Source organism: Rhinoraja longicauda, chromosome 1, assembly GCF_053455715.1.
Source record: "Rhinoraja longicauda isolate Sanriku21f chromosome 1, sRhiLon1.1, whole genome shotgun sequence".
Taxonomy (NCBI): domain Eukaryota; kingdom Metazoa; phylum Chordata; class Chondrichthyes; order Rajiformes; family Arhynchobatidae; genus Rhinoraja; species Rhinoraja longicauda.
In genome coordinates, this window is record NC_135953.1 from 68,909,624 (window position 1) to 68,937,071 (window position 27,448).

The 27,448-nt window shown below is 39.1% G+C and overlaps 1 protein-coding gene across 3 annotated transcripts in view; it reads right to left on the reverse strand.

The window, feature by feature from the left end:
• Positions 1-409: 409 nt before the first annotated feature.
• Positions 410-27,448, reverse strand: part of LOC144593782 (kelch-like protein 5) — a 101,285-nt gene continuing 74,246 nt past the window's right edge. For all 3 annotated transcript variants that reach the window (XM_078399876.1, XM_078399885.1, XM_078399867.1), the window contains 4 exons: positions 26,816-26,978; positions 23,943-24,155; positions 13,674-13,845; positions 410-13,282 (listed from right to left, as the gene is read on the reverse strand). In XM_078399876.1, coding sequence (XP_078256002.1) covers positions 13,226-13,282; positions 13,674-13,845; positions 23,943-24,155; positions 26,816-26,978 — 605 coding nt within the window. In that variant the 3' untranslated portion in view covers positions 410-13,225. The remainder of the gene's footprint in view (positions 13,283-13,673; positions 13,846-23,942; positions 24,156-26,815; positions 26,979-27,448) is intronic.

Below are 27,448 nucleotides of genomic sequence, written 5' to 3' on the forward strand. Positions count from 1 at the left end.
CCAGCTCCTGCAATATCTAGCTTTTGATAAAACTTGTTTCTGTGTTCTGATGAAGACAACAAATTCAAAGCATCAATCTTCCTCATCTTCACTTGCCCGGTTGTTAATAATGCTTTATTTTTCTTGCTGACACATAGACAAAGCATGACTTAAATACCATCTTTCATTGGTTGTTGTAAAAGGCAGCTATTGGTTGTCTCAAAATCAAAGCGCTGTTCTGATGTGCGTGGTGATACTACCTAAGAACCTCTAGCAGGGTTCTACGCCAATGCAAGAGTCAAGGAAAGCTCACAAGTAATTAAAATATGTCTCCTTCATAAGTTCCTATTACAATAAATAAATCATGAGATGGTGAAATCCAAACAACTCCATTATCATTTTGAAATAAAATATTAAACATTTTTGGGTAACATCAAATTTATTCAGATCGCTTTAACATAAATGTTCAAGATAAATTCCACAGAACAGACAGATTAATTCAAGAACATGTATACATATAGCCCTTCCTGAGATTTTTGTTTGATGCCTGTCCTGAATTTGGCATTCACTTCCTCTTCAAAATGTCACAAATGTAATTAAGGTACAATGGTTAAAACAAAAGCCTAGTGAATAATCAACAGTTTGATTAGTCCAATACGGAAACAGCGCGAGGACAAAAAAAATCAAAGCAATCAGAATTGAATTCATTTATCTGAGGTCAGTTACAAAATTAACAAATGGTGAAATCTTTCCTTTTGTGAAGATTGTTTATGATTCCATAGAATGGGCAAGATTTACTGGAAGGATACTTAACCATAAGGTAAACTGATTATATTATTTATTTTCCAGAAAACGAAACTTTGCAAATTTGATCTGGAAATTCTTTACTTAATTTTCTAGAGCTGTTGTTTAAAATTGTACCCATTAACAAAAGGAAATATTGCAACAAATTTTGAATCATAAAACATTTTTGTAAAATAAAGCTTTTAATTAAATAAGTGACAATGTAGCACATGATATATTTAAAAATAATTGATTGATCGTAAGGCAGACCATGCTATAATCTTCCAAAAGGAATGCATTTCTAACATTCTATTTTTCTCTACTGGAATGCAGCAAGAATTTTGTGTTATACATTTTAATGAAGCAGTTTATCGCAGGATGACATATATATGCAGTTTTAGGTATTGTTTCTCAATACCTGATAATACATTCAACACCATATACCTTACAAAGAGATATTTTTCTCACTAATACAGATCAGTTTCACCATATTAACTTGCAGTTTTCTGTACCTACATTGTTCAAAAAACTTTTAAAAAATAGAAAAAGGTTGCTTTTCCAAGATGTTCCACAAACATCACATCATTACACAGGCATTTTATTATCCAAACCATTAATCAGAAATCACTTACAACTAATATAATATTTTGCAATTAGAATGGTAAGCGATACTACTTGAATTTACAAACAGGAATGTTTTAAGAAAACTAAAAGTGTAATTTATCAAACAAGTGCATAAAGTACTCAATATATTATATATTTAAAGCGTGCAGCTATTTATCTTCAGAATCTTTCATTAATCTCAGTCTTTATAGATATTGAAGAGTGCATAAATTACAGTGAGATAGCATTTTTATAATATCCTTCATGCAAAGTTTATTTTGTGTACCACAGAAGCAAGCCTGTTTTTCAATTTTCTTCTTCCTTACTTAAGTCTCTATATTGCTATTGTGGTTATTCTCTACCAGTGTTTCTCCAAAATTTCAGTTCCTTTCATCTCACTATAATCTAAAATTCTGAGTGAAACATTCTGAGTGCACTTCTCGTGTGTTCCACTGGAAACCTCCAAAACTGCTGAGCCTCGAAAGCTAAGAGTGATTTCACCATGTTCCGCTGCAGCACCTGCAAATTTTATCTCAGGATCCAAGTACATCTTGGCTTTCTGGGTCTCTTACTCATTGTGAATTATTCCATACTATCTTCACTCCTTCATTTATATCTTGCTTATCCTCACTCCTTTTACACATGCCTATTTGCCAACCCCTTTCGTCTTTTTGTCACTTCTCTTGATTGGTAAAGTATAACAGTATCATCATTGAATTGCTTCCTATACTTGTTTCTTCTAGTTCTTATTGTTTTCTTGATTATTCTTTTGTTGACTTTCTGGCTTTTACAGTACCCACAGTTTCCATGAGGGGCGAATTAAGTGGCAAAGGTGAAAATACAAAACAGCTGAATAAGGGACTTAATAGTCACCTTTTTCTGAAGAGGAACCCAAAAGAGGATGAAGCATGCTACTGGAAAATAGCCCCAGTTGTGAGGGAAGGAACTGCAGATGCTGGTTTACACTGAAGATAGACACAAAATACTGGAGTAACTCAGCGGGACAGGTAGCATCACTGGATGGGTTATATTTCGGGTTGAGACTCTTCTTCAGACTGAGGCTCAGCCTGAAGAAGGGCCTCGACCCGAAATGTCAGCCATTCCTTCTATCCAGAGTTGCTGCCCGTCCTGCTGAGTTACTCGAGCATTTTGGGTCGATCTCCAGAGTTGTGTGAATGGGGTGAGAGTTGTAGATAAATTGAAAGTAGCACAAGTGAATGATGTAATCCTAAGGGAGAAAATGTGAACACATTTGAAACTCTCCATTGAGGAATGATTTGTTGCAGTGGTCATCCTGCTGCATCTTTCAAGGCAAATTTATGTTTTTTTTCTATTTTGTCACCAATGGTAGAGCTTCATGCCTGAAGACGATATTGGGACCAGTGCCCAACATGTCTGCAAAAGAGGTAGGTTCAAAGGAGATTATAAAGGTGAGCTTAAGAGAGAGATGGGAAGCTTTACTCCATGAATTCTAGAGCTTCATGCTTTGGCAGATGATGGCATACTTGCTGAGGGGCATTCAATGAAAACTCGGGATGCAAAAAGATGCAGGAACCGTCAGATAGAGGTTTGTGCGGCTGAAGAAGATTGCAAAATAGGTTTTAGGTCATGAATGAATTTGAACCCAAGATTAACAAATACTGCCAAATAAGGAGCCAGTGAAGATCTAGCATCTGAACAAGGGTGACAGGAGAATGGGACTGCACAAGATCAGAGATTGGCAAGATTTTGCACTAGTCTCAAATTTCTGGAGAACGCAAAATATTGGAGTTATTGGAAATTTCCAACCAAAAAGGAAAATGATGGAAATACACAGCAAGTCAGGCAACATCCATAGAAAGGGAAACAAATGATGAACTCAAAAATGTAAGCGATAAAGTGTTTTAGTTGTAGAAAAAAATAGGTAGAGCAGAGAGTGGGGGAAGGAAGCTGGAACAGAGAGCTGGGGGCAGGACAATTCCTGGGAAAAGATAGGTGGTTACAGGTGAGAGGGTAATTTGATGGCAGATGGGTGGAGTAAGTCTGCTAAGGCATGCTGGATTTCCTGGTTGCGAACCATTCCCATTCTGACCCCTCTGTCCTGAGCTTCTTTCATAGCCAAAGAGAGGCCACACGCAAACTGGAGGAACAGCACCTCAAATTCTATTTGGTAACTTACAATTTAACATTGAATACTGTAATTTCAAGTAATACCCCCCTCACCTTCCTGTACTCCCCCACCACGGTGCATATACATTTCACCATCACCTGCCTCCCAGTCACTCTGCTTCTTTCCTCTACTTTGTACACTCATCTCCCATCACCACCTTTTCCCCATTATCTACTCTTTTTTTCCTTCCACTCATCTCCCTCCCTCTAACTTAACGATAGACTCCTCTGCTCCGCCTACCTGATATCCCTTTGTCTCCTATTCACTCCTCACCTTTGTCATTTATTCCATCCATCTGCCAATTAACCGGCTTTACCTGTATCTATCTACCCATCACTTGCCAGGCTTTGTTCTGCCGCATCATTTTATTTCCAGGTTTCTCCCCACTGCTCCAGTCTAAAAGCAGTCTGTCTATTCCCTTCACAGATTCTGTCTGCCCTGCTGAGTTCTTGCAGTTTTGCTCAATATTTCAGCATCTTCAATTTCTTGCGTCACCAGAGTGAAGGTAACTTAAAAATCTTTAGAAGAGGGTGTAATTAGATAAGGGAAGTTTTTAGATTGCAAGACATAGTTAGTTGGAGCAAAGGTAAACATAGGGTGTTTGCAAATAGGCTGAGGGCAATAAAATTGATCATACGTTATGAGGAGTCACTCTTTGACACCCATTTATGGAGAGAGTGAAGAAATTGCTTTAAGGTGAAGAAAAGTCCCAGCTGTCAGACAGATAAAAGTAACTTATGCTGAGATAAAACAAGGATCAAAGACTACCTAGAAAAGTGGGTTATGGTGAATTATTATAAAAATGTACATTCCACATGTAACCATTGTAAAAAATACTATAAATTGCTTTAAGTATTTTGAGTCAGTGAAGCAATTTGAGCTGAATGCTTCCCGGTCTGTACTGTCAAAATGAAATAAAGTCTTTCACTAAACCCACCGCTGCTGTATGAGATTTTCTTTATGTGCTGATCTGAGTCATAATTAAGAGGGTGATTAGACCTCACATGAAAGCCCGATTCAGGGTACAGTTTAAGCACACAAAGCCCTCCAACACGTTGGAAATCATCGAGTCTGATGTGGCGGAAGGTGGAAACCTCCACATTGAATGTACCTCTACGATAATTTCTTCATTATGATGGCAGATTATCGGCCTGGTCTTAATTGCTATTCTCTCTCCATACATGCTGCTTGGTTGCTGGAATATTTCTAGTATTATCAGTTTTTACTTAAAGTTGGTGGAGGCTTGAATGTGGGAGACCTTCGGATACACTGAGTTGGGGCAGAGGTATGTGATATTAAAAAGATGGAAGCAAGAGACCTTAGTAACAGAGGAAGAGAGGTAGAAACTCAGACATGGGTCAGCTAATATGTTGAGATTATGAACTGTTTCACAGGCTGCATTCTAATAAAGAAAAGTCCCAGCTGTCAGACAGATAAAAGTAACTTAAGCTGAGATAAAACAAGGATCAACGACTACCTAGAAAGGTGGGTTACTGGTAAATTACTATAAAAATGTACATTCCACATGTAACAAATACTATAAATTGCTTTAAGTATGTTCCTTCAAGGTGAGATAGATTGTAAAATAGTGGAATAAAACCTGCTTTCAGGTGATTTCTAGTCTAGTTAGCTATCTTCAATTATGAAGGTGTGGAATGCTTCATAATTGTATTGATTATTATGAAGTGGCCAATTGAAGAGTCTAGATAAGTAACTGCACATACAAAAAAAACCTTATAAATGGAAATAAAGATCAGTCTAACAGATTAGATAAGGTTAATATATAGTACTCTAAACACAAAATACTGCCCAGCAATACATGCTACCATATGTACTGTATAATAATAATAATAATAATAATATATTATAGATGCTTATTAAATTTATTAAGGATCTGAGACTTAGATATTGGTACCTAGAAAACAATGTTAGAAATTCAATGAGTACATAGTCATGTGTGATATATTATGAAGGCTGTAGAATTTTAAACTGCAGAAAGATTTCTTATATATATTGGTTGGCCATTGTTAAAAAAACATTGACAACCCTAAATTAACTAAAGAGGAATTGTAAATCTGAGCATTACACTGAAAAATGAACAGTAGGAATTAATTTGCAACCCTTTGCTTTTGGTGTTTTTTTGTTGTTGCAGCTAATAAATCATGAACGTCAATGCTGCTACACGGAAATATTCTGAAGTATAACGTCTGTATATAGGTAACCAATACAATATCATTTTGCTTACATCAAGGACCAACAAATGGAGAGCAGAATTGTCCATGATCAGGTTTTGGTGATTTTGTTTCAACAGCATTATTCATTTGGATTATGAAAGAACTCCCTCTTGCCTTGCAAATGTATCATAGATACAGCACAAAGAGTTAGAACAGCCACACAGAGCCTTGATTTACCATTTTATCCAGAGAACAACACCTTGATTCTCAGCAATGAACTGGACTGGCGATTCAACTTATGCTTTCAAGAATGGCACTTCTGACCCCCGGTACAGAAGCCAAACTGAAACGGCCTCGTAACTATTATTTTATTTTACCGTGCAAATCCAGCTCTTCTCTGACAATAACCTATCTTTATCCTGCTTATCTTCATGCTAAATACACATACTTTGAATGACTGTTTTCATAAACCTTCAGTTGTGCATAATTTTAAGAAGCTACCAATAAGAACACAAAAGCCATCAATAAACATCTCAAATTCCGAAAAAGTACCGATGCTCAAATTTATCTTCTTTATCACTGAGCTAATTTCTGTGACAAGTACACATTCTTCTTAAAAGCAAGGCGAATATTTACTTTTTAAAATGTGTTGTGATTTAAAATTAAACCCGCCTGAAGTAAAAGTTAATAACTGGAAATAAAATACTAAAAACAGCTACTGGGTTACACAAGGATGAAGGTAACTGGGATTTATGAATGAAAAGTGCAGGATTTTGATGAGCAAGATCCATCATTCACACCACCTGATGCTTCTTTGATGCATTTCACATCTCTTATCGGAAAGCCAGAGGAGAAAAATAAGCTATTTGTGGGAGTGGGGTGCAAAATGGCTTGCAATGTTCATATTTAATCTTAAAGATTGTTCCTAAAAAAGTTCTGGGAGTTAACTGGACTTCCACATAGATAAATAAAACAAGCTGTGAACCAACTCAGGCGCACAATTGCAAATGATAAGCACAAATCCGTGTAATATATGAAGTGATAAACCACTGTTCACCAAAATACACATGTTTCCTCAAAAGTTAAATCAATATCAAATAATTCAGGTCTCCATATAAATGATAACTAGCACCAGGTACGACAAATAATCCAATAATGTGTAATTTAATTTTAAAGGAAAATTAATGATCAGAGAGACCAGTCCTGATCAAGGCGCAGGTAGTAAACAGCTTTAGAAAGGTTGATAACCCAGGCAACTTAAGTGTAATAAATATTTACATTAAGTTTTAAATATAAAACAACCAAATCACTGAAATCAAACTGGTTGCAAAACCAAACCAATATGCGAGTAAACAACATAAAAAGACAGGGTTGCAGGGCACTTGCTGGGAATCATAACCTTAAATTAAAATGTGCCCTGAAAGGGGAGATCTGGAAAATCATTAATTTAGTTTATTCCCCAACTATTTCAGATTTTTTTGTTAGATTATTCAAATCAAATTCATAACAGAATCATGAAGAATCCAATTATATTTTAGTTTAGAGATACAGCATGAAAACAGGCCCTTCATCCCACTGAGTCCATGCTGACCATCAGTCACCCATTCACACTAGGGGTTCCGACCCAAAACGTCACCCATCCTTTTTCTCCAGAGATGCTGCCTGTCCTGCTGAGTTGTTCCAGCACTTTGTGTTACCCGTTCACACAAGTTCTGTTATCCCACATCATCCACTCTCTACACATATGAGGCTTTTTTTTCCACAGAGGCCAATTAACCTATAAACTCAACTCTTTGGGATCTGGGAGGTAACTGAAGCACCCAAAAGGAAACTTGCATGGTTGCAGGGAGGACGTACTAACTCCTCACACACAGCACCTGAGATCAGGATTGAATCCGGGTCTCTGGTGTTGTGCGGCAGCAACTCTATCAGCTGCACCACTGTGCCGTGTAACATGCAATAAAAATCATTGAAGTTCTTTACAGGAATGAGCTTGCATGTTCACAAGTCTGAGTGAAGTGCTGTCACAATACATGAGAGAATATAAACCTTGCCAACAGTCTGTCTGTCCCTTCTTTTGTTGTTAAATGTATGTTTTTAATGTTCTTTAGCTTGTTTTATGTGGTGGCTGGGGAGTTGGGGCAACTTGTTCTAATCTCTTACCTCGACGGAGATGGATTTTTTTTTCCGTATCGTATCTCCATCTGCACTGTGGCCTAACATCGAAGAGCTGGAGGCCTCTGCTGGAGACTGATTTCAAGAGCTCCACCGCGGGTGCCTGCGGGACTTTCATCATCACGGAGCTCGCGATCCCTTTGCCAGGGATTGACCTCGGAGTTCTACCGCGGGACTTTAACATCACGGAGCCCGCGGTCTCTGGTCAGAGACCGACTTCGCGAAATTCAAGCCGCAGGAGCTTCGATCGCCCCGACTGTGGATGGTTCGACTGCCCCGACCACGGGAGCTTTGATCGCCCCGACGCGGGAGCTTCGATCGCCCCGACTGCAGATGGTTCGACTGCCCCGACCGCGGGAGAATAAAGGAGGAAGATGATTGGACTTTTTTGCCATCCATCACAGTGAGGAACGTGGGGAATCCACTGTGGTGAATGTTTATGTTAACTTTTATGTAGTTGTGTGTCTTGTTGCTTTTGTTTTAGTACGGCTGTGTGGTAATTCAAATTTCACTGTACCTTAATTGGTACATGTGACAATAAACTGACCTTGAAACCTTGAATTGTTGTTGGTGTGCTAAGAACTTGCTGTGTTAAAACAAAATCAGATCTTCTGGGTAATGAAATTGCAAAATTTGCCATAGTATGTTATAAAGAGCATTGTGGTGATTTGTATCATGTGCTGAAATGGCTCCTGTGGAGAATCAACTAGACTCAACCAATTTAGAAGTGTTGGAAACACTTTGATGTACAACAGTCAGAGAAATTTTCAGCCCATAAAGTCACTTATAGCACCCAAAGCACATGATAGCTGCTGTGCAGAGAGAAAGAGAAACCTACTACCGTATTCACATAGAGTGACACAGAAATCCTGGTGAATGATTGAGAGGCCGGGGAAATCCTACGAGCGAGGGGATAGAAACAGAACAGAACGGTCATCAAAGCAACCATTCACAGAGAGTGACAGATGGCAATGGTAGTGAGATTTCCCATCCCATGGAATAAATTTCATGATCTGACAAGATATGGCAAGGTGAGCTTCGGATCAACACAAGCACTGCCTTCATTCTGCCGCATACAAACTTCTAATCGGAGACCATGATTCAATCTATCCCTCCTTAGTAGGCCCACATCTAACCCACCCTCCCATTGACATTCTACCTCCATTTTAGAGATGAAACACTGCCTTTTTGCTGAGTATTGGGGTGACTATAAAGTAACACCTAGTAGCGCAAGTGATAGTTGTCGTAGAGGCCACATCTGTTTGCTTTCATATAATCCTTCTTCAGTTCATTTTAAGGGTTTAATCTTTTCTGCAGAAGCAGCTTGAAGCTCCTTAGGAGGACAGAGAGATGCTACCATTGAGCACATTGCTGCCCTTAATGGGCAAAAGAATGCCAACCATTAGAGGAGCAAAGGAATGCTGCATGTGGCTGTCTCGGTATTCTTCAGGAACAGACATGAAACAGATCGCGGTCATAACCAATGAAAAGTCAAGCTTGGGAAGATGACCATCTTGCAGGAGTAGAGAAGTGGAGTGCAGCAGCTTGTCTGAATATATTAACTTCAAGTGACAAGATTCTTGGATTTAAAAGAAGACTGAATCTTTGGAAAAATCATGTTGCAAAAGGAAATCTTGAAATGGATAAATGGGTCCCTTTCAGAATGGCAGGCAGTGACTAGTGGGGTACCGCAAGGCTCGGTGCTGGGACCGCAGCTATTTACAATATAAATTAATGACTTGGATGAAGGGATTAAAAGTACCATTAGCAAATTTGCAGATGATACAAAGCTAGCTGGTAGTGTGAGCTGTGAGGAAGATGCTATCAGGTTGCAGGGTGACTTGGACAGGTTGTGTGAGTGGGCGGATGCATGGCAGATGCAGTTTAATGTGGATAAGTGTGAGGTTATCCACTTTCATGGTAAGAATAGGAAGGCAGATTATTATTTGAATGGTGTCAAGTTAGGAAAGGTACAACGAGATCTGGGTGTCCTAGTGCATCAGTCACTGAAAGGAAGCATGCAGGTACAGCAGGCAGTGAAGAAAGCCAATGGAATGTTGGCCTTCATAACAAGAGGAGTTGAGTATAGGAGCAAAGAGGTCCTTCTGCAGTGGTGTAGGGCCCTAGTGAGACCTGGAGTATTGTGTGCAGTTTTGGTCTCCAAATTTGGGGAAGGATATTCTTGCTATTGAGGGCGTGCAGCGTAGGTTTACTAGGTTAATTCCCGGAATGGTGGGACTGTCATATGTTGAAAGACTGGAGCGGATAGGCTTGTATACACTGGAATTTAGAAGGATGAGAGGGAATCTTATCAAAACGTATAAGATTATTAAGGGGTTGGACACGTTAAAGGCAGGAAACATGTTCCCAATGTTGGGGGAGTCCAGAACCAGGGGCCAAAATTTAAGAATAAGGGGTAGGACATTTAGAACGGAGATGAGGAAAAAAATTTCAGTCAGAGAGTTGTGAATCTGTGGAATTCACTGCCTCAGAAGGCAGTGGGGGCCAATTCTCTGAATGCATTCAAGAGAGAGCTAGATAGAGCTCTTAAGGATAGCGGAGTCAGGGGGTATGGGGAGAAGGCAGGAACGGGGTACTGATTGAGAATGATCAGCCATGATCACATTGAATGGTGGTGCTGGCTCGAAGGGCCGAATGGCCTACTCCTGCACCTATTGTCTATTGTCTATATGTGTGAACAAACTTTTTCTTATTTAACAAGTATCAAGAGCAAAAACAGAAATAGTCTCCTTTCAGTTGAAGATAAAATCCGTGTGTGTTTATCTAAAGTTTGACCCCGAATTAAGTATTTGTGTACCAAAAGTACAGGTTTCACATTAGAGAAGCAAATTTCAATATCTAAATTGGCTTCAAAAATAACATTGCCTTGACCCATATAAACGATTAAGTTATTGCAGTAGTTAATATCTGTTTTCGTTCTGTTTATATGTGTTATATATGACGGTTATTTGTTTATTTTTTGTGTTTACAGATATGGTTGATTTTTTTGTGTGAATGAAAACCTCCTTAAAATCTCTTGAACAAGCAGTTTGATTTCAGTTTTTTTTTTGCATCGTCAATAAACTTGAGAAAAAAGTTATTTTTTGCTTAAACCAGTTATCAGAAATATATATTATGTTTGCCTTATGAACTTTAAGTTTACGAAAGAGAAAGAAAGAGATAAATAAAGATATAATAATTTTTATGTAGGGGTTCCCCAAGACACGAAAATTATTTCAAGGGTGTATAAGTTTGCTGAAAAATGTGGTTATTTCCAACGGTTGATTTATTTACATTTTATTTGAACGATTCTGAACACACTTACCTTTGCAATGGCCTTCATTTAGGGAAAATACTTTTGCTGATACAATTGATACCAGCGTGATATTGAAGCAAATCTTACTGTGTCTCAGGCAGAAAGGTTACTAATTGCATGCCACCAATAGAGCTAAGGCATTCATGGAATGAATGTCTCAACAAAATAATTGCTGGAGAAACCACTTCCTCGGGGGACTTATAACTTTGGAAGTTTCTGTGCAGCCTGCATCGAGTTCTGAAGCTGCTTAGTTTTTTCTCTTGGTGTCTTGGACAAAACACAGTGCTGGAGGAACATAAGCTGGTCAAGCAGCATCTATGGAGTTTAGATACAAAAAGCTGGAGTAACTCAGCGGGGCAGGCAGCATCCCTAGAGAGAAGGAATGGGTGAGATTTTGGGTCGAGACCCTTCTTCAGTTCTCTAGTGTAGACTGTTTTGCGTGTCTCTCCCAGTGTCTACAGAGTGTCCCTTATAATTGGCACAAATTCAACAAAGTGCCATGATGTAATTCCAGCTACACTAGAGAACTGATAGAAGTTACAGATTTTGCCAAACACTGCCATTTATGTCAACAAGTTGTGGCAGCATTAAATGCATGATTTACATCAGGATAATTTCACAACACTGAGGTGAATTGTACAAGGAATTGTTTGGAGCATTTTTCTCATGGACACGATTTCATCCAGGTGATTGCAAGTGTGACCAACCCCAGAGAGAGTTATTTTTTTGCATAATTTATACATGTACAACTGGTGCTAATGGATCCAATTTGTAGCCTATTTGGTTCTTTTTGCCAACAAAAACAAAAATTACAGTCCTTAAAACAAAGAAAAATTATAGACTGAGTTAAATAAAATATGAGTTGTCTCTTATGGCTGTTGCAAAAGGCAATTTCTGTGCAGATATTTTTTGGTGGTTGAAACAATTACAACATAATATGTATTTGTTCAGTTAATGGCTTATGTGAGCACATAAAAATGTATAAATTAATACAATCTGTACTATGAAGAAGCAGGAAATTTGGAATGTTACCAGTTCCACGATGATTGCTTGTACCAACAAACAATTTTTTTACAATGTCTTCAAAATATTGCATATTAAATATGTATGTGCTTTTACTTCATTTGTAACAAAGGCAGTTTGGTTTAAAAACAAAATAAAACATATTACATTAAGAAAGAGTGCAACTGATATAATAGATTATTTCCACTTTTGCATTCATAATAAATAGCAATGCTATAATGTTTATTAGACTCTGGTGTCAATGTCTCATTTTTAATCCAGTAAAGTTAACGGATCAAAAATGAGGCAGGCCAGCCGCAATGTCTTGTATAATTATCACAATTTTTATTTCCTGTGTTTGTTGCTTCCTGGATGTGCAAATGTGGAAAAGTAGCTTTACCGTGTGCACTCAGTCAACTTGTATTAGGTTTATAGAGTTAATGTTTCCTTCATAGTTGTATTACATGGCCTATTCAATCTTCTGGAAATAAAATCCACTCTGTTTAAAGAAAATAAAATAAAGAATTCTAGAATTTGTACAGTGCACCATCAGAAACTGATTAGAGAATAAAAGTTTCAGTTGAAGACATTGTCTTGAGTATTTGGTGGACTTGATAAATAAAAGCTACAATTATTATGAAATTATAATAGATCTTGATTCTTTAAACAGACACAGATCTTCTCTACTAGTTAATTTGTGAGCAGGGAAACCTTTTGTATTTAGAAAATAAAACAGAATAAGTTCTGAAAAAATGACTTGGATGATTTCAACGTAAAGTTTGAGCCGTCATCCACTATTGATGTGATCATCATTTTGGGTGTTTGTTAAATGCACATCAATTGAAAATATTTTCTATCCCGTCCCCAAAAAAAAAGAATGGCTAAAAGCGCAATTCTCTGGATATTTTTCTTGGGTTGGGTGGTGCAATTAGGATTTCTTAGATCTTTCAGTTTTCTTTTATCTTGAAGTAAAACTCCAGAGATGACAATTTTACTTTAATGGATCTATAGAATGGTTAAATATAAAATTTACACTAAAAAAGATTATAATTTAACAGTGACCACACATGCTCCAGCTCTTCCAAGGCACAATGGTGCAACCTGTTAAAAAAAAAAAGTACTTTATCTCACTGTTATCAATCCATGGAAAATAAAATTTGTCAATAACTAACTTTGTCAATTTTAAGTGCTATCTTTGTGTTAATCCTCTTAAATTGCAGAATTGATTTAAGCATTTCACTTCAGAATTATTCTTGCATAAACAGAATAAAACCACAATAAAATGGAGAATTATTTGCTTTGAATATATTGTACAATGAAAGTTGCCCCACAACCTATAAGGCATTACTCAAACGTACATAGTAATTCACAAGAAATATTTAAAACTGTCCTAAATATATGTCCACAAGTTGGAGGACGTAAGAGAAAGAATTCAGACAATGTGGTTGAAAGTTAAAAAAATGAGTACAGGTTGACATATAATTACTCCTACCTGCATCCACTCATTAGTTTGAGGATCATAAGCTTCCACGGTGTTTAGATATGACTGTCCATCATATCCTCCAATTGCATAGAGCCTATCACCGAGTAAACAAACACCAACTGCATCTCTGCTTATGCTCATTGGTGCCACTGCTGTCCAAGTGTCAGTTTTTGGATCATATCTACAAGCAAACATAGCCTAATTAGATCCGAATAATTGGAACAATTCAGTGACATATTCGCATTCACAGATTATATTCATATCGAAGTCCACAAATGTTTGAACTACAATGTAAAAATTCATTTATTTAGTTAAGGGCATGAAATTAGACCCAGTGTTAATTTTTTAAAACTATTTGCTTTGACAATCACGTGCATGATTCCTCTCCACCCCTCTAAAAATGTGCCAAGACTGGCCCTGAATTTGACTGATTTCAGAAAATTAAGATGAATTGCTTTGGAATATGACCAATTAGAATGATTATTGCAAAATCATGGAGCTTTCAGTTTCTATTCATGAAAACTTAAAAAACAAGATCTTTACATTGCAAAAAGTACATAAGAATACAGTATTTTTGTGCACTAGATAACAGATTTGAATTTCTTATCTTTGCAGCAATGAGTAAATTTCATTGCATTTTAAGAAATGTGTATTTTGTTTATGGACCCATTAAGCTGCTGCAAGTATGAATTTCATTGTCATATTTCACAGGTAGATAGGGTGGTCAAAAAGGCTTTTGGCACATCAGTCAGAGTATTGCGTATAGAATTTGGGAGGTCATATTGCAGTTATATATGACATTGGTTAGGCCAGATTTAGAGCATTGTGTTCAGTTTTGGTCACCATGTTTTTGGAAAGGGAGAGTTAGATAGAGCTCTAGGGGCTAGCGGAATCGGGGGATATGGGGAGAAGGCAGGCACGGGTTACTTATTGTGGATGATCAGCCATGATCACAATGTTTCCACCCTGTATGTAGTAATAATGGAACAATTAAACACTCTTGACTCTTCAAGATACAGAAATGAATGCTTGACTTCTGACATTTCAAAGACTACTAATATGCTAGACTTTTTTGAAATTAAAATGTTAATATTGGTCAACGGTATTCTCGTGACTCAATATTTCCTTGACAGGAAAGCAAAGGTTAAAGTACAGCTCAACATTTGAATTTTAGCAAAATAAAGCTGCTGCTACTAAGCAGCTTTGCAGCTGAGCAACAGTGACATTTTCTAGTTGGGGAACAGAGAGCATTGCATTGTTTTGAGGTAGAGTGTGCTCACATCCCAAAATATATTAGGGGTAAGGGGAACAAAAGATATAGACGATGATATGGAGAGATAAAGAACAATTAATAAAAGATAAGCAAAAAAGTTACGATGATAAAGGAAACAGGCCATTATTAATTTTGTTGGTTTTAAGCAAAACAAAATTGTGCCAGTGTGGAAACAAAAAAATAATTATGGTTACAAAAGATACTCTACAAATGGGAAGTTAAAAAAAAATTGACATGTAAATGTCACCCTGGTGTTTGATGGGCTCATTGGACGACTCAAGAAATAGAAGAGGCCAGTTACACATTGACCTCGGCTTCATAGACACACCAGTTCTGATTTGATGTGGCAGTTGATTCGTAATTTCATTATTAAATACACGATTTGGAGTTCTAAATAAGAAGCCTTAGCTATAAAGTACTAATATTGATTTCAAAACGTAATGATTGTAACTTAAGACTAGCACAAACATGAAATGCCTTTTTAATTCTCTCTCCACAGTTCAGAGTGAATCAAACCAAGATTCTCAATAAGGGAAAAGACAGTTCTTTCCTAGTCAGATATTCTTTAAGTGTAGAATGTCCCATTTTTATAGTGTGCTACAGAGCTTGCTCTCTTGTCAAATGAGCATTTAATTTGTCACTATCTTAAAATAAAAACCACAGAATCATATGCCCGAGGCGGTGGCAATTTAGCCTGACAGTGTCTGTATTGGATTTCTAAAAGAACTATACGTCGTCTACTTTTCTGATCTTTCTTTATCCTCTTGTAAATATTTCATTTTTAATCATATATCTACATTATTAATGTAGTTAGCTGACCTATATGACCAAACACATGTGACTCTTGGATTCATACTGTGACGTATACGCCACATCATTATTTTCTCCCTTAAATCATACAAGACTGGAAATTTGCCTTTAAAGTTTCAAATACACTTCTGTACTTTAGAATTAAAACAAAGTCAGGGGGTGTGGAGCAATAATTGGCTTTCAGATTACAAGGCTATTTATACAAGAATTTGCTAGTTGCATAGTTTGACAGGTGCTCAGATTGGCGGTCAGATGCCTCCTAATTTTCCAATCATGAATTTTAATGATTGGAAAATTTGAAATGCTGAAAATCAGCCAGATAACCCATGCATCAAATTCTATAATTCATGGTCCTGTAATGTACACCTTTATTGAGTCTTCTGAATCTTACCATTATCTTGAGAAATCATTAATCAAAGTCTGATTAATAATATATAAAAAACACATTCAGCCCTGTTGTATGTATTCTCTACAAAATTATCTTCTAGCCTATGAGTGCACCTGCTGTGTACGGCCTACCTATATATTAATACAAATAAATTTACATAGATTGACTTCGCATACCATGCCAAGAAAAGATATCATTCAACGAGAGCACTTTTTCCAACACACAATTATAATAATTCCTTCCAGGCTTCATCATAACTTACTCTTTCAATTAAAATCCTAAAACTCAGAGGAAAATTTTGTTTGACTTTTGCAATATAATAAAATTCTGAAGTAAATAGCAGTGTTAAGCTCTGTGTGTGTGTATTGAAATATGCAAATTATTATGAACAATGTAGATAAATAGATCAAAATCTTATTTTCAAGACTACAAATAAATTACACTTTATTAAAGATCATATTTAGTAAATCGAGGGTTTAAAATCAAGTTTTGTAGGTGAGCCAAAAAATAATATCAATAACATTTACAGTACATCTCTACAAATTAGGATCCAGAAATAAAACAAAGTTTACTTACTAAATAATTGAACAAATAGTAAACAAATAAATAAAGTGATAATAAATAATCCAGAAATAAATAATGCTGGATTTAATTTGAATACAGGAAACATGACTTAAACACATTTGAAAATGGATGGACAGAGGATGAACAAATGGATTTGTATATATTTTTCAAAATAAGACAAGGTTACACTTGCATTCGACAAGGTTCCACGTGGTAGGTAACCTGCTCTGGAAGGTTAGATCGCATGGGATCCAAAGAGAGAAAGTTAAATGGACAGAAAATTGGCTTCATGGAATGAAGCAGAGGGCGATGGTGGAAGGTTGATTCTCGGACGGGAGGCCTGTGACTAATGGTGTGCCTCTGGGTTTGGTGCTGGGCCCGTTACTGTTTGTCATCTATAATCAATGATTTGGATGAGAATGTAGTTGGCAAAATTGGCCAATTTCCAGATGATACATAAGTGGGTGGTATTCCAGATAACGACATGGTTATGAAAAATTGAGGCAGGATCTTGATCGGTTGGCCAGGTGGACTGATGGAATTTAATACAGAGAAATGTGATGTGTTGCATTTTTGAAAGTCTAACATGGGCAGGACCTACACAGTGAATGGTAGGGCTCTGGGAAGTGTTATGGAGCAGAGGGATTTAGGTGTGAAGGTACATAGTTCCTTGAAGGGTGAGTCGCAGGTAGATAGGGTAGTCAAGAAGGCTTTTGGCACATTGGCCTTCATCAGTCAGAGTATTAAGTATAGAAGTTGGGACATCATGTTGCAGTTATATAAGATAGTGAGGCTCCATTTAGAGTATTGTGTTCCTTTCTGGGCACCATGTTATAGGAAAGATTTTGTCAAGAGTGCAGAAAAGATTTACAAGGATGTTACCAGGACTTGACGGTCTGAGCTATAGGGAGAGGTTGAGTAAGTTGGGACTCTATTCCTTGGAGCGCAGGAGGATGAGGGGTGATCTTATAGAGGTGAATAAAATCATGAGACAAATAGATCGGGTTGATGCACAGAATCTCTTGCCCAAAGTAGGGGAATTGAGGATCATAGGACATTTGTTTAAGGTGAAGGGGAAAAGATTTAATAGGAATCTGAGGAGTAGCTTTTTCACACAAAGGGAGGTGGGTGTATGGAACGAGCTGCCAGAGGAGGTAGTTGAGGCAGGGATTATCCCAATGTTTAAGAAACAGTTAGACAGGTACATGGATCAGACAGGTTTGGAGGGATATGGGTCAAACGTGGGTTCGTACTGGACCCCAAGATAGGGAAATTGTAGAGTGTCTCCGAGATGGATTCTGAGAGCAGCTTGTACTGGAGCCTACCAGGGAGAAGGCAAATCTGGATTTAGCGTTGTGTAATGAACCGGATTTGATAAGGGAACTCAAGGTAAACGAATCATTAGGAGGTAATGAACCATAATATGATGTTTTAATCTGCAATTTGCGAGGGAGAAGGTAAAATCAGAAGTGTCAGGATTGCAGTTGAACAAAGAGGACTGTGGAGGCATGAGGGAGGAGCTGGCCAAAGTTGACTGGAAAGGGACCCTAGCAGGGATGACGGTAAAACAGCAATGGCAGGTATTTCTGGGAATAATCGCTTCAATGTCGGGAGCCACGACCGCCCCGACGTGCAGTGGCAGGGTCTTTGCCCGCCCCGCGCTTGGGTCGGCCCGCTGCGGACCTTTCACCGTCTGGCGCGGCCTGGAACGTGGCAACTTCAACAGCTTGACCGCGGGAGAAGACGGCAGGGGAAGAGAAAAGACATTCTGGCCTTCGATCACAGTGAGGAGGTGACTGGAGGAGACTCACTGTGATGGATGTTTCTTTTTTTTGTTTTGTGTTGGTTTGTGATTGTGTGTGTTATTGCTTATTTTTATTGCTCTTATTGTTGGACTGTGGGTAACGGAATTTCGTCCAAAAGACTTGTTTTTTTGGATGACAATAAAGGTTATTCTGATTCTGATTCTGATTATGGGGAACAAGGAAATGGCAGACGAGTTTGATAAGAATGGTAAAGGAGACGTGGTGGCATCCAGAAATTTGGCAAGAGGCATTGAAACTGGCCTCGGAATGTAAAATCTGTCAAAAAACGAACCCGGGAAAGGCAGTTAAAGCACCCTCAGAGACAACGCCTATGCTATCACGTCCCTTTCAATGTCTACAAATTGACTTTATTGAAATGCCTCGAGATCATTGTTATAAATATTGTTTGGTAATTCTAGACCTATTTAGTAGATGGATTGATGCCTTTCCGACCGTTAACAATACCGCCGAAGTAACAGTCACCTTGTTGTCTCGACTCGAAAAGTCACCCATTCCTTCTCTCCTGAGATGCTGCCTGACCTGCTGAGTTACTCCAGCATTTTGTGAAATAAATACCTTCGATTTGTACCAGCATCTGCAGTTGTTTTCTTACACTACTTGTTGTTAAAGGAAGTTATTCCAAGGTTTGGACTACCAGAAACCATCAGTTCTGATAACGGCCCGCACTTTACAGCTGCAGTTAACAAAGAGATATGCACCGACTTTCGTATTAAACAGCAGTCTCACTGTACCCATCATCCTCAGGCTGCAGGGATGGTTGAACGGGCTAATGGTACATTAAAAAACAAATTGAACAAATTAATGGGTGAGACGGGACAGATGTGGATTAAGGTATTACCAGCAGAAATTATCTATGGGAGACCTCTAAGGATCCCATGGGGAGCTGATACGTCCCACCTGGGAATTTTAGACCTCCACGCATTGAATGATGAATTGACCTCCTATGCCCAACAGCTAACTCGAATACTCTCAGTTTTACATTCACAGGTTAAGGATTCACAGAAGCCGCTGCCTGATGGAATTGACCACCACCCATTACAACCTGGTGATTACGTTTTCATACACAACTGGGGACGGAAGAAATTAGGAGAACGTTGGAAAGGACCATTCCAAGTCCTGCTCACCACGCCGACGGCAGTAAAGGTGGAAGACAACCTCCGTTGGATACATTATACAGACTGTAAACGAGTCGGCGGTGATAAGAAATGGCCCCCACCAGAGGACTTGTGATGATATTTGCCATCTTGGGATTATTAATCCTTTTCTGTTCTCTAAGTTGTATCTTAGAGAATAACCCATTTTATCAAACGCGTGTACGATTGTATGGTAATCGCACTGTATGCTATCTGAGAGCTAGATCAGTGAATTCTTTGTTTGCCACTAGCCCCACCGATAGATCTTGGAATGAAATAGTAGAAGAACACCCCCATGATGCCACTTGTAAATGAATAGAGGGAACCTATGGAGTAGGAGGCTGGGGACACTGTTGGGACACAATCAATAGCACGATCATGGGTCAGTCAAGACAAACTGATCTCACTAGCACCTGTTTGGGAGGTCGCAGACTCGTTGACGTTTACAATGGATCGATTATTGTAGGTCACGAACAACGAAAAGACCCTCACTGTCTGGGCACTGCTAATTACCCGTTCTGCCATACAGGACATGGATGGGGTTGTGTAGTAGTCAATGTAACCAAAAACCACGTGTGTACGCGGTGACTGCGTTGTGAAAAATGGCTACTTGACATGTACCTGTCTTAACACAGTATGTGTCCCAGTATTGGCTATAACAGCCGGGGTTATAGCCAATAAGAATCGTAATTATTTAGTGTGCGGGTTAATCATCATCAGCAACCAGACTAGGGCCGCCCTAGAGGCAGTAAACCATGAGCTAGCTGAGTTGGGCCTTTATGCCCAGCAAACACATAATGCATTGGACTCTATGATGGCCCAGGATGATGACAGCGGTGTGTGTACGGTGATTGGAGACAAGTGTATTACCAATGTTCAGGATGAATCCTACAATATCACACATGCTGCTGATGAAACAAGAAGTTATTTGGCTGGTTTTGAACAAGGACCCAAGAGAGGGTGGTGGCCTTTTACTTTGATGGGTGATCTGTGGGGTAATATCTTGCAGTATGGTACTATTGTTGTTTTAATCCTAATTGTCCTCTTGCTGCTTAGATGTATCTTACCGTTAATTACTACCGCTTGCAAGAATAGCCACTTGTGGTTATCATTTGAAATGATAAAGGGGGGAATGATAAAGTTGGCTGCCCAGCCTTGCCTTGCAGAGATACTTGACTAAAGAAAATGTGGCTAAAAGATTGTATACTGCAAAAGGTAAGCCCAGACAGCTAACTTGTTTGCAGAGATACTTGACTAAAGGAAATGTTGCACGAATGTGATAATTGCCTTATTGTGTATGTGGCTAGTTGCAGAACACTGGAATGTGTACTGCGAACGGTAAGCCCAGACAGCTAACGTGGAGAAAAGCAATTCCATATATGGTAAAGACATCTGTTCGTGGACTCTGCAATGTCACCTTCATTGATAAGAAGCTGTATTCTGCTGATTCTTTGAGTGGGTGCTCGGGACTGCCAAGTATAGTGATATACTTGCTGCGGTTCTGTCACTCCCGCTTTGGTGAACGCAGTAAAGCTTTTTGTGCTTTAAATCGATTCTGTGTGTGGTTGTCTGTTGGTTACAAGGCCGGATCTTTAACAAGTTGAACAGGTACTTGGTTCTGTCTTCACAAAGGAAGACACAAACAATCTCCCAGATGTACTAGCGGACAGAGGACCTAGGGTGATGGAGGAACTGAAGAAAATTTATATTAGTCAGGAAATGGTGTTGGCTAGACTGATGGGACTGAAGGCTGATAAATCCCCAGAGCCTGATGGTTTGCATCCCAGGGTACTCAAGGAGGTAGCTCTAGAAATCGTGGACGCATTGGTGGTCATTTTCCAATGTTCTATAGATACTGGATCAGTTCCTGTGGATTGGAGGGTAGCTAATGTTATCCCACTTTTTAAGAAAGGAGGGAGAGAGAAAGCTAGACCAGTTAGCCTGACATTGGTGGCGGCGAAGATGCTGGAGTCGATTATTAGATATGTAATAGCGGCGCATTTGGATAGCGGTAACAGGATCGGTCCAAGTCAGCATGGATTTATGAAGGGGAAATCATGCTTGACAAACCTTCTGGAATTTTTTGAGGATGTAACAAGGAAAATGGACAAGGGAGAACCAGTGGGTGTAGTGTACCTGGACTTTCAGAAAGCTTTTGATAAGGTCCCACACAGGAGATTAGTGGGCAAAATTAGAGCACATGGTATTGGGGGTAGGGTATTGACATGGATAGAAAATTGATTGGAAACAAAGAGTAGGGATTAACGGGTCCCTTTCAGAATGGCAGGCAGTGACTAGTGGGGTGCCGCAAGGTTCAGTGCTGGGACCGCAGCTATTTGCAATATACATTAAATGAAGGAATTAACATCAAGAAAGTAACATTAGCAAATTTGCAGATGACACAAAGCTGGGTGGCAGTGTGAACTGTGAAGAGGATGCTATGAGGATGCAGGGTGACTTGAACAGGTTGGGTGCATGGGCAGATGCAGTATTATGTGGATAAATGTGAGGTTATCCACTTTGGTGGCAAGAACAGGAAGGCAGATGATTATCTGAATGGTGGCAGTTTAGGAAAAGGGGAAGTACAACAAGACCTGGGTGTCCTTGTACATCAGTCACTGAAAGTAAGCATGCAGGTACAGCAGGCAATGAAGAAAGCTGATGGCATGTTGGCCTTCATAACGAGAGTTGAGTCTAAGACCAAAGAGGTCCTACTGCAGTTGTACAGGGCCCTGGTGAGACCACACCTGGAGTATTGTGTGCAGTTTTGATCTCCAAATTTGAGGAAGGACATGCTTGCTATTGAGGGAGCGTAGGTTCACGAGGTTAATTCCCAGGATGGCGTGACTGTCATATGATGAAAGAATGGAGCGACTGGGCTTGTATTCACTGGAATTTAGAATGATGAGAGGGGATCTTATGGAAACATATAAAATTATTAAGGGATTAGGCACGCTAGATGCAGGAAACATGTTTCCGATGTTGGGGGGAGTCCAGAACCAGGGTGCCACAGTTTAAGAATAAGGGGTCGGCCATTTAGAAATGAGATGAGGACAATTTTTTTCACACAGAGAGTTGCAAATTTGTGGAATTCTCTGCCTCAGAAGACAGTGGAGGCCGATTCACTGGATGCATTCAAAAGAGAGCTCTTAGGACTAGCGGATTCAAGGGATATGGGGAGAAGGCAGGAAGGGGCACTGATTGTGGATGATCAGCCATGATCACATTGAATGGCGGTGCTGGCTCGAAGGGCCGAATGACCTACTCCTGCACCTATTGTCTATGTATCTATGTAACGTAGGCAGGTGGGATTGGTGCTGCTGGAACATGTTGGTCAGTGTGGGCAAGGTGGGGCAAAGGGCCTGTTTCCATGCTGTATGAATGTCTGACTAAGGTGCCTTCTGGTTCAAATAGATTCAATACAATTTTAACTCAAAAAGATCTATTGAATATAATCAGGTATTATCTGATCTGGTTTATTGTGCTAAATACAATTACATGAATTGGGACAAATTTAGTTTGTAAAATTAATTCCAAAGTTTGGATCATTCTGTACTACTGGCAATTCTTCAGTCTTAATTTTGCTGCTCTACATTATTTATTTTGAAAATTCTGCATTTTCTGTTCATAATTACTTATAGCTATTGAATTTTTTTTAATCAAGCAATTCACATTTTTAGATATTATCTTATCTGAATCATATTTTCATCAATCTCTTTTCACCACCTAGTTACTTCTCCAGATCCAGTTACATTGTGATTACCTTCATAAATGCTCAAACAATGTAGAAAAGCATAACTGCATTGGCTAGTGAAGGTTGATTTGGGAACAATGATATAATACTGGAGATTCCAAGACGAGTCTGGTGCCACTTTCTAACTACTTGGTATTGATAAATTAAAACACAAAGTGCTGGAATAACTGAGCAGGTCTTTTTATCTCTGACGGTTGTCCACCATCTATCTATCAACCCCCCCCCCCCAATCAGCCTATCACCTGCAGCTTCGACCAGCCCCTCCTCTCTTCCAGCTTTATTTCCCCCCCCCACCACTACAATCAGTCTGAAGAAGGTTCCCAACCCAAAACGTCACCTATCCATGCTCTTCAGCACTTTGTGACTTTTTTTTGTAAATCAGTATCTGCAGTTCCTTGTATCTGCTTGGTACAGATCCCTTTTTTCAAAAAACTCTAAGTTGAGAATATTCAAAATTAAAGCCTTTTCTTTATGGTATTTAAAATATGGCAATGTGCGGGTTTTTTGGACATACAGAGAGTTACATTTACCTTTCTACACAGTCAGACAATCTTGAAGTCAGGTTAGATGCTGGTGCATCATGTCCTCCAATGGCATACAAAAAACCATTCCAGGTGGCAACTCCAACACCGCCTCGTCTTTTAGACATCTGGGCACAGGGGGTCCATTTATTGGTGTGGGGGTCAAAACATTCTACAGACTTAAGGCAAGAACTTCCATCCCGACCTCCAACAGCATACAGCCTAAAAAACAGAAATGTAATATTCCAAGATGTAAAATCCAATACATGGTTTTGCTTACTGACTGGGGAGAGGATCTTTGCCATATCACATTTTGCATTTGGAATCTTTCCTATTTTGCATACATGGAAAAAATGGGCAAAATTCAATGAAATTATAGACACTATGACAGTTTCAATCCATATTCAAGTCAGCATTTTCAAGCAAGTAATCTTATTCCTGTTACTTGATGTTACTGTATCAGTTACCATTTGTTTGCAACCTTAAAACAAAGAGTTCATGGGCTTCCTACACAGATTCCAACCTATTTGCATGCAATGGCAGGAGGGCTCTAAACTGTGGCCCTTCTCCTGCGAGGCTATGCAGTGGTTGCACCAGCTTCAGCACTTGATTATGAAGAACCCACTGCTCTGGAACATCGGTACGTTTCAGCCGACCAGAGCGTCTTTCATTTCACTGTCACCCAGCAGCAGCTGACGTTTATCTCAGGGTGTGCCCCCAAGAACAATAAATATGGCTCAAAGTGTTCTACTACGCAGCCGTTTGGCATGAGCCCTGTTCAAATACCCCTGTATCTCATCCCAGAGATTTCTAGCAAAGATGTATTTACTAAGGAGGTAGGCAATGGTCTCATTCCAGACTAGCCATTGTGCAGCCATTGTGTGGCCAGTATGCCATTTATATGACAGATCTGTCCAGGAGGGCCTCTCTCACCAACATTTAAGTTTGAAAACTTTGGTGATGAGATATTCTGCTAAACATTGATAGGCTGCTGAAGATAGTATCCTTTCGGGACCTACAATCTCCTTTGGCTACAGACCCCACATTTCGTGCAGACCATTTGCTAATTTATTTGCATTCAAGGGTGTTCTCCTGGATAAAGTGTTCCACACGGACTGGGTGTGTGATGGGGAGGACTAAAAGCGATGTCCCAAGGCATTGTGGCAATACCCATCTTGTACAAGACTGGAGTTAGTTAGAATCTGAACAGGGGTGACACTTGCTGTTTGCCTATCCAGATTCTGTGTGCATTTTGCACAACGCCATCACACAAATGCAACTGCCACACTGAGGACTATGCTGTGTATATTAGGGCCCTCTATTTTCGATGGTTTATACTTCGAGGTTCTGTGAGCTCACTCCATTTTTGAGTTCCGGATGAAGCAGAAAAGATCTTTGTGATGGCTGCAGCTTGGTTGGGTCACGCCATACCTATGCCAGGTACAGTAACTCCTTGACCATGTGCACTTGATGACTGTTCTTTTCATGATTGACAGCAAATTGCCTGCATAGAGTGACATGGTCCATATAATGGAAGGGCATGACCCAAGTGAATCTTTTGCCTGGGACTCTCCTGTCACTTAAAACTGCCTCTTTAATAGCCAATGGACGATAAAACATAAAGAGAGGGGGGCATACTTGTCTAACTCGATGTGATTAGAAAGGTTTGTTTTCTATCCATATATTTTGTCTAGGTAACAGATATTTGGGTAGAGCAGTCATATCAAATTATAGATTCACTTCCTTAAACCCAATTTGAAGAACACATCCATCACATGTGTGTGTGAAATTCTGTGAACGGTCTTTTCCTGGTCCAAGCTGACTAGGCAAGATTCCAACCCACTTCCTTGGTGATTGAGCAGGTCTGGTTTAGGTAAATTGCCCAAACACAAAGTGACTCGACAAGACGGACCTTGATCTTGCACAAATTTGGTCATCCACATTTGATAGTGAATTCAGTCGGCAGTTTCTGATTTCCTCCCTCTCTTCTATTTGTACACGAGGCTGATGATGTAAATGGATTCTGACATGCTGGCAGCTAGACGCAAATTTTGTTCAGGTCGTACAGAGTAGTATCTGCTTCTCAACTGGCAAGTTGTCATTCCCAGGGATGTGGGTTGAACTATATGGTGTTTACTCCAAACACTTTTAAAATAGGTCAAAGCCAATACACAATTGAAAGCATTTTAATCAGAAAATATATTCAAGGAAAAATGGTAAATGAAAATAATAATTAAAATGACAAGAACAGTATTTATTGTTCATCCCAAACTGCTCCTTGAACTGAATATTCTTCTGACAATTTTCAGGAAACATTTAAGGAAAGTGGTAGGTCTGGAATCACTGTTAGGTCAGTCCGCAACAGGGTAATGATAGGAGATTCCTTACCCAGAGGATAGATGACTTAATGGTTTTTACTAATACAATTTTTTTTTAGAAAAAAAAATCCAGTTTATTCACAAATTTAAATTCCACATTTGCCATGGTGGGATTCAAACTCTGGTCTCTGGATCACGAGTGCAGCTTCTGGGATTACCAATCATATTACTTGCCCAAGAAGGGTCTCGACCCGAAACGTCACCCATTCCTTCTCTCCCGAGATGCTGCCTGACCTGCTGAGTTACTCCAGCATTTTGTGAATAAAAATATTACTTGCCCAATTGAGCCATCACTATACCACTAACTGCCTTGGCTTTCACTTATAAACGTTAACATTTAGTCATCAACTTGAGTAGATTAGAAATCATAAATATACCAATTTAAAAACAGCAAGTTGTAGATCTGTCCTTTAATAATATTCTCCATGGCAGACAAATAGATTATTGGTTAACCAAGATATTCATAAATCCCTACATTTATACACAAACAGAACAGTTTCTTACTTTCCATTAAGTACTGCCACACCGACTGTACTTCGTGGTACTGACATACTGGCCACAAAGTTCCACTGCCGAGCCTGTGGGTCCCATCGCTCAACTGTATTCAGATAGCTCCAACCATCATGTCCACCTACAGCATACATGGGTCCCTCCAGAACTTCCACTCCTAAAAAGGGGACAGTTTATTTTCATCAGAACTTTACTCATATTGAAATAAATGCTTCAAGAAAATGTAAAGAAATAAAGTCTAACAGTGCAGTTTCCCTCAGGTACTTTTTATCATGAGTAATAAATGGGAAGGATGTGTAGGAAAGAACTGCAGATGCTGGTTTAAATCGAAGGTAGACACAAAATGCTGGAGTAACTCAGCGGGACAGGCAACATCTCTGGAGAGAAGGAATGGATGATGTTTTGACCCAAACAAATTGAGTTACTCCAACATTTTGTGTCTACCTTTAGTAATAAATGGAACTTGGCAAGCAAGTGAATTTATTCTAAAAATATATACTTAAATTTGCCGATAAAATATACGACCTTAATTAGTTTCATTTACAGTATTATTCAGAGGAAATTAACTGCCCGCCGGTGAAAAGGGATAGGTGACGTTTCAGGTCGAGACCCTTTTTCAGACTGGAG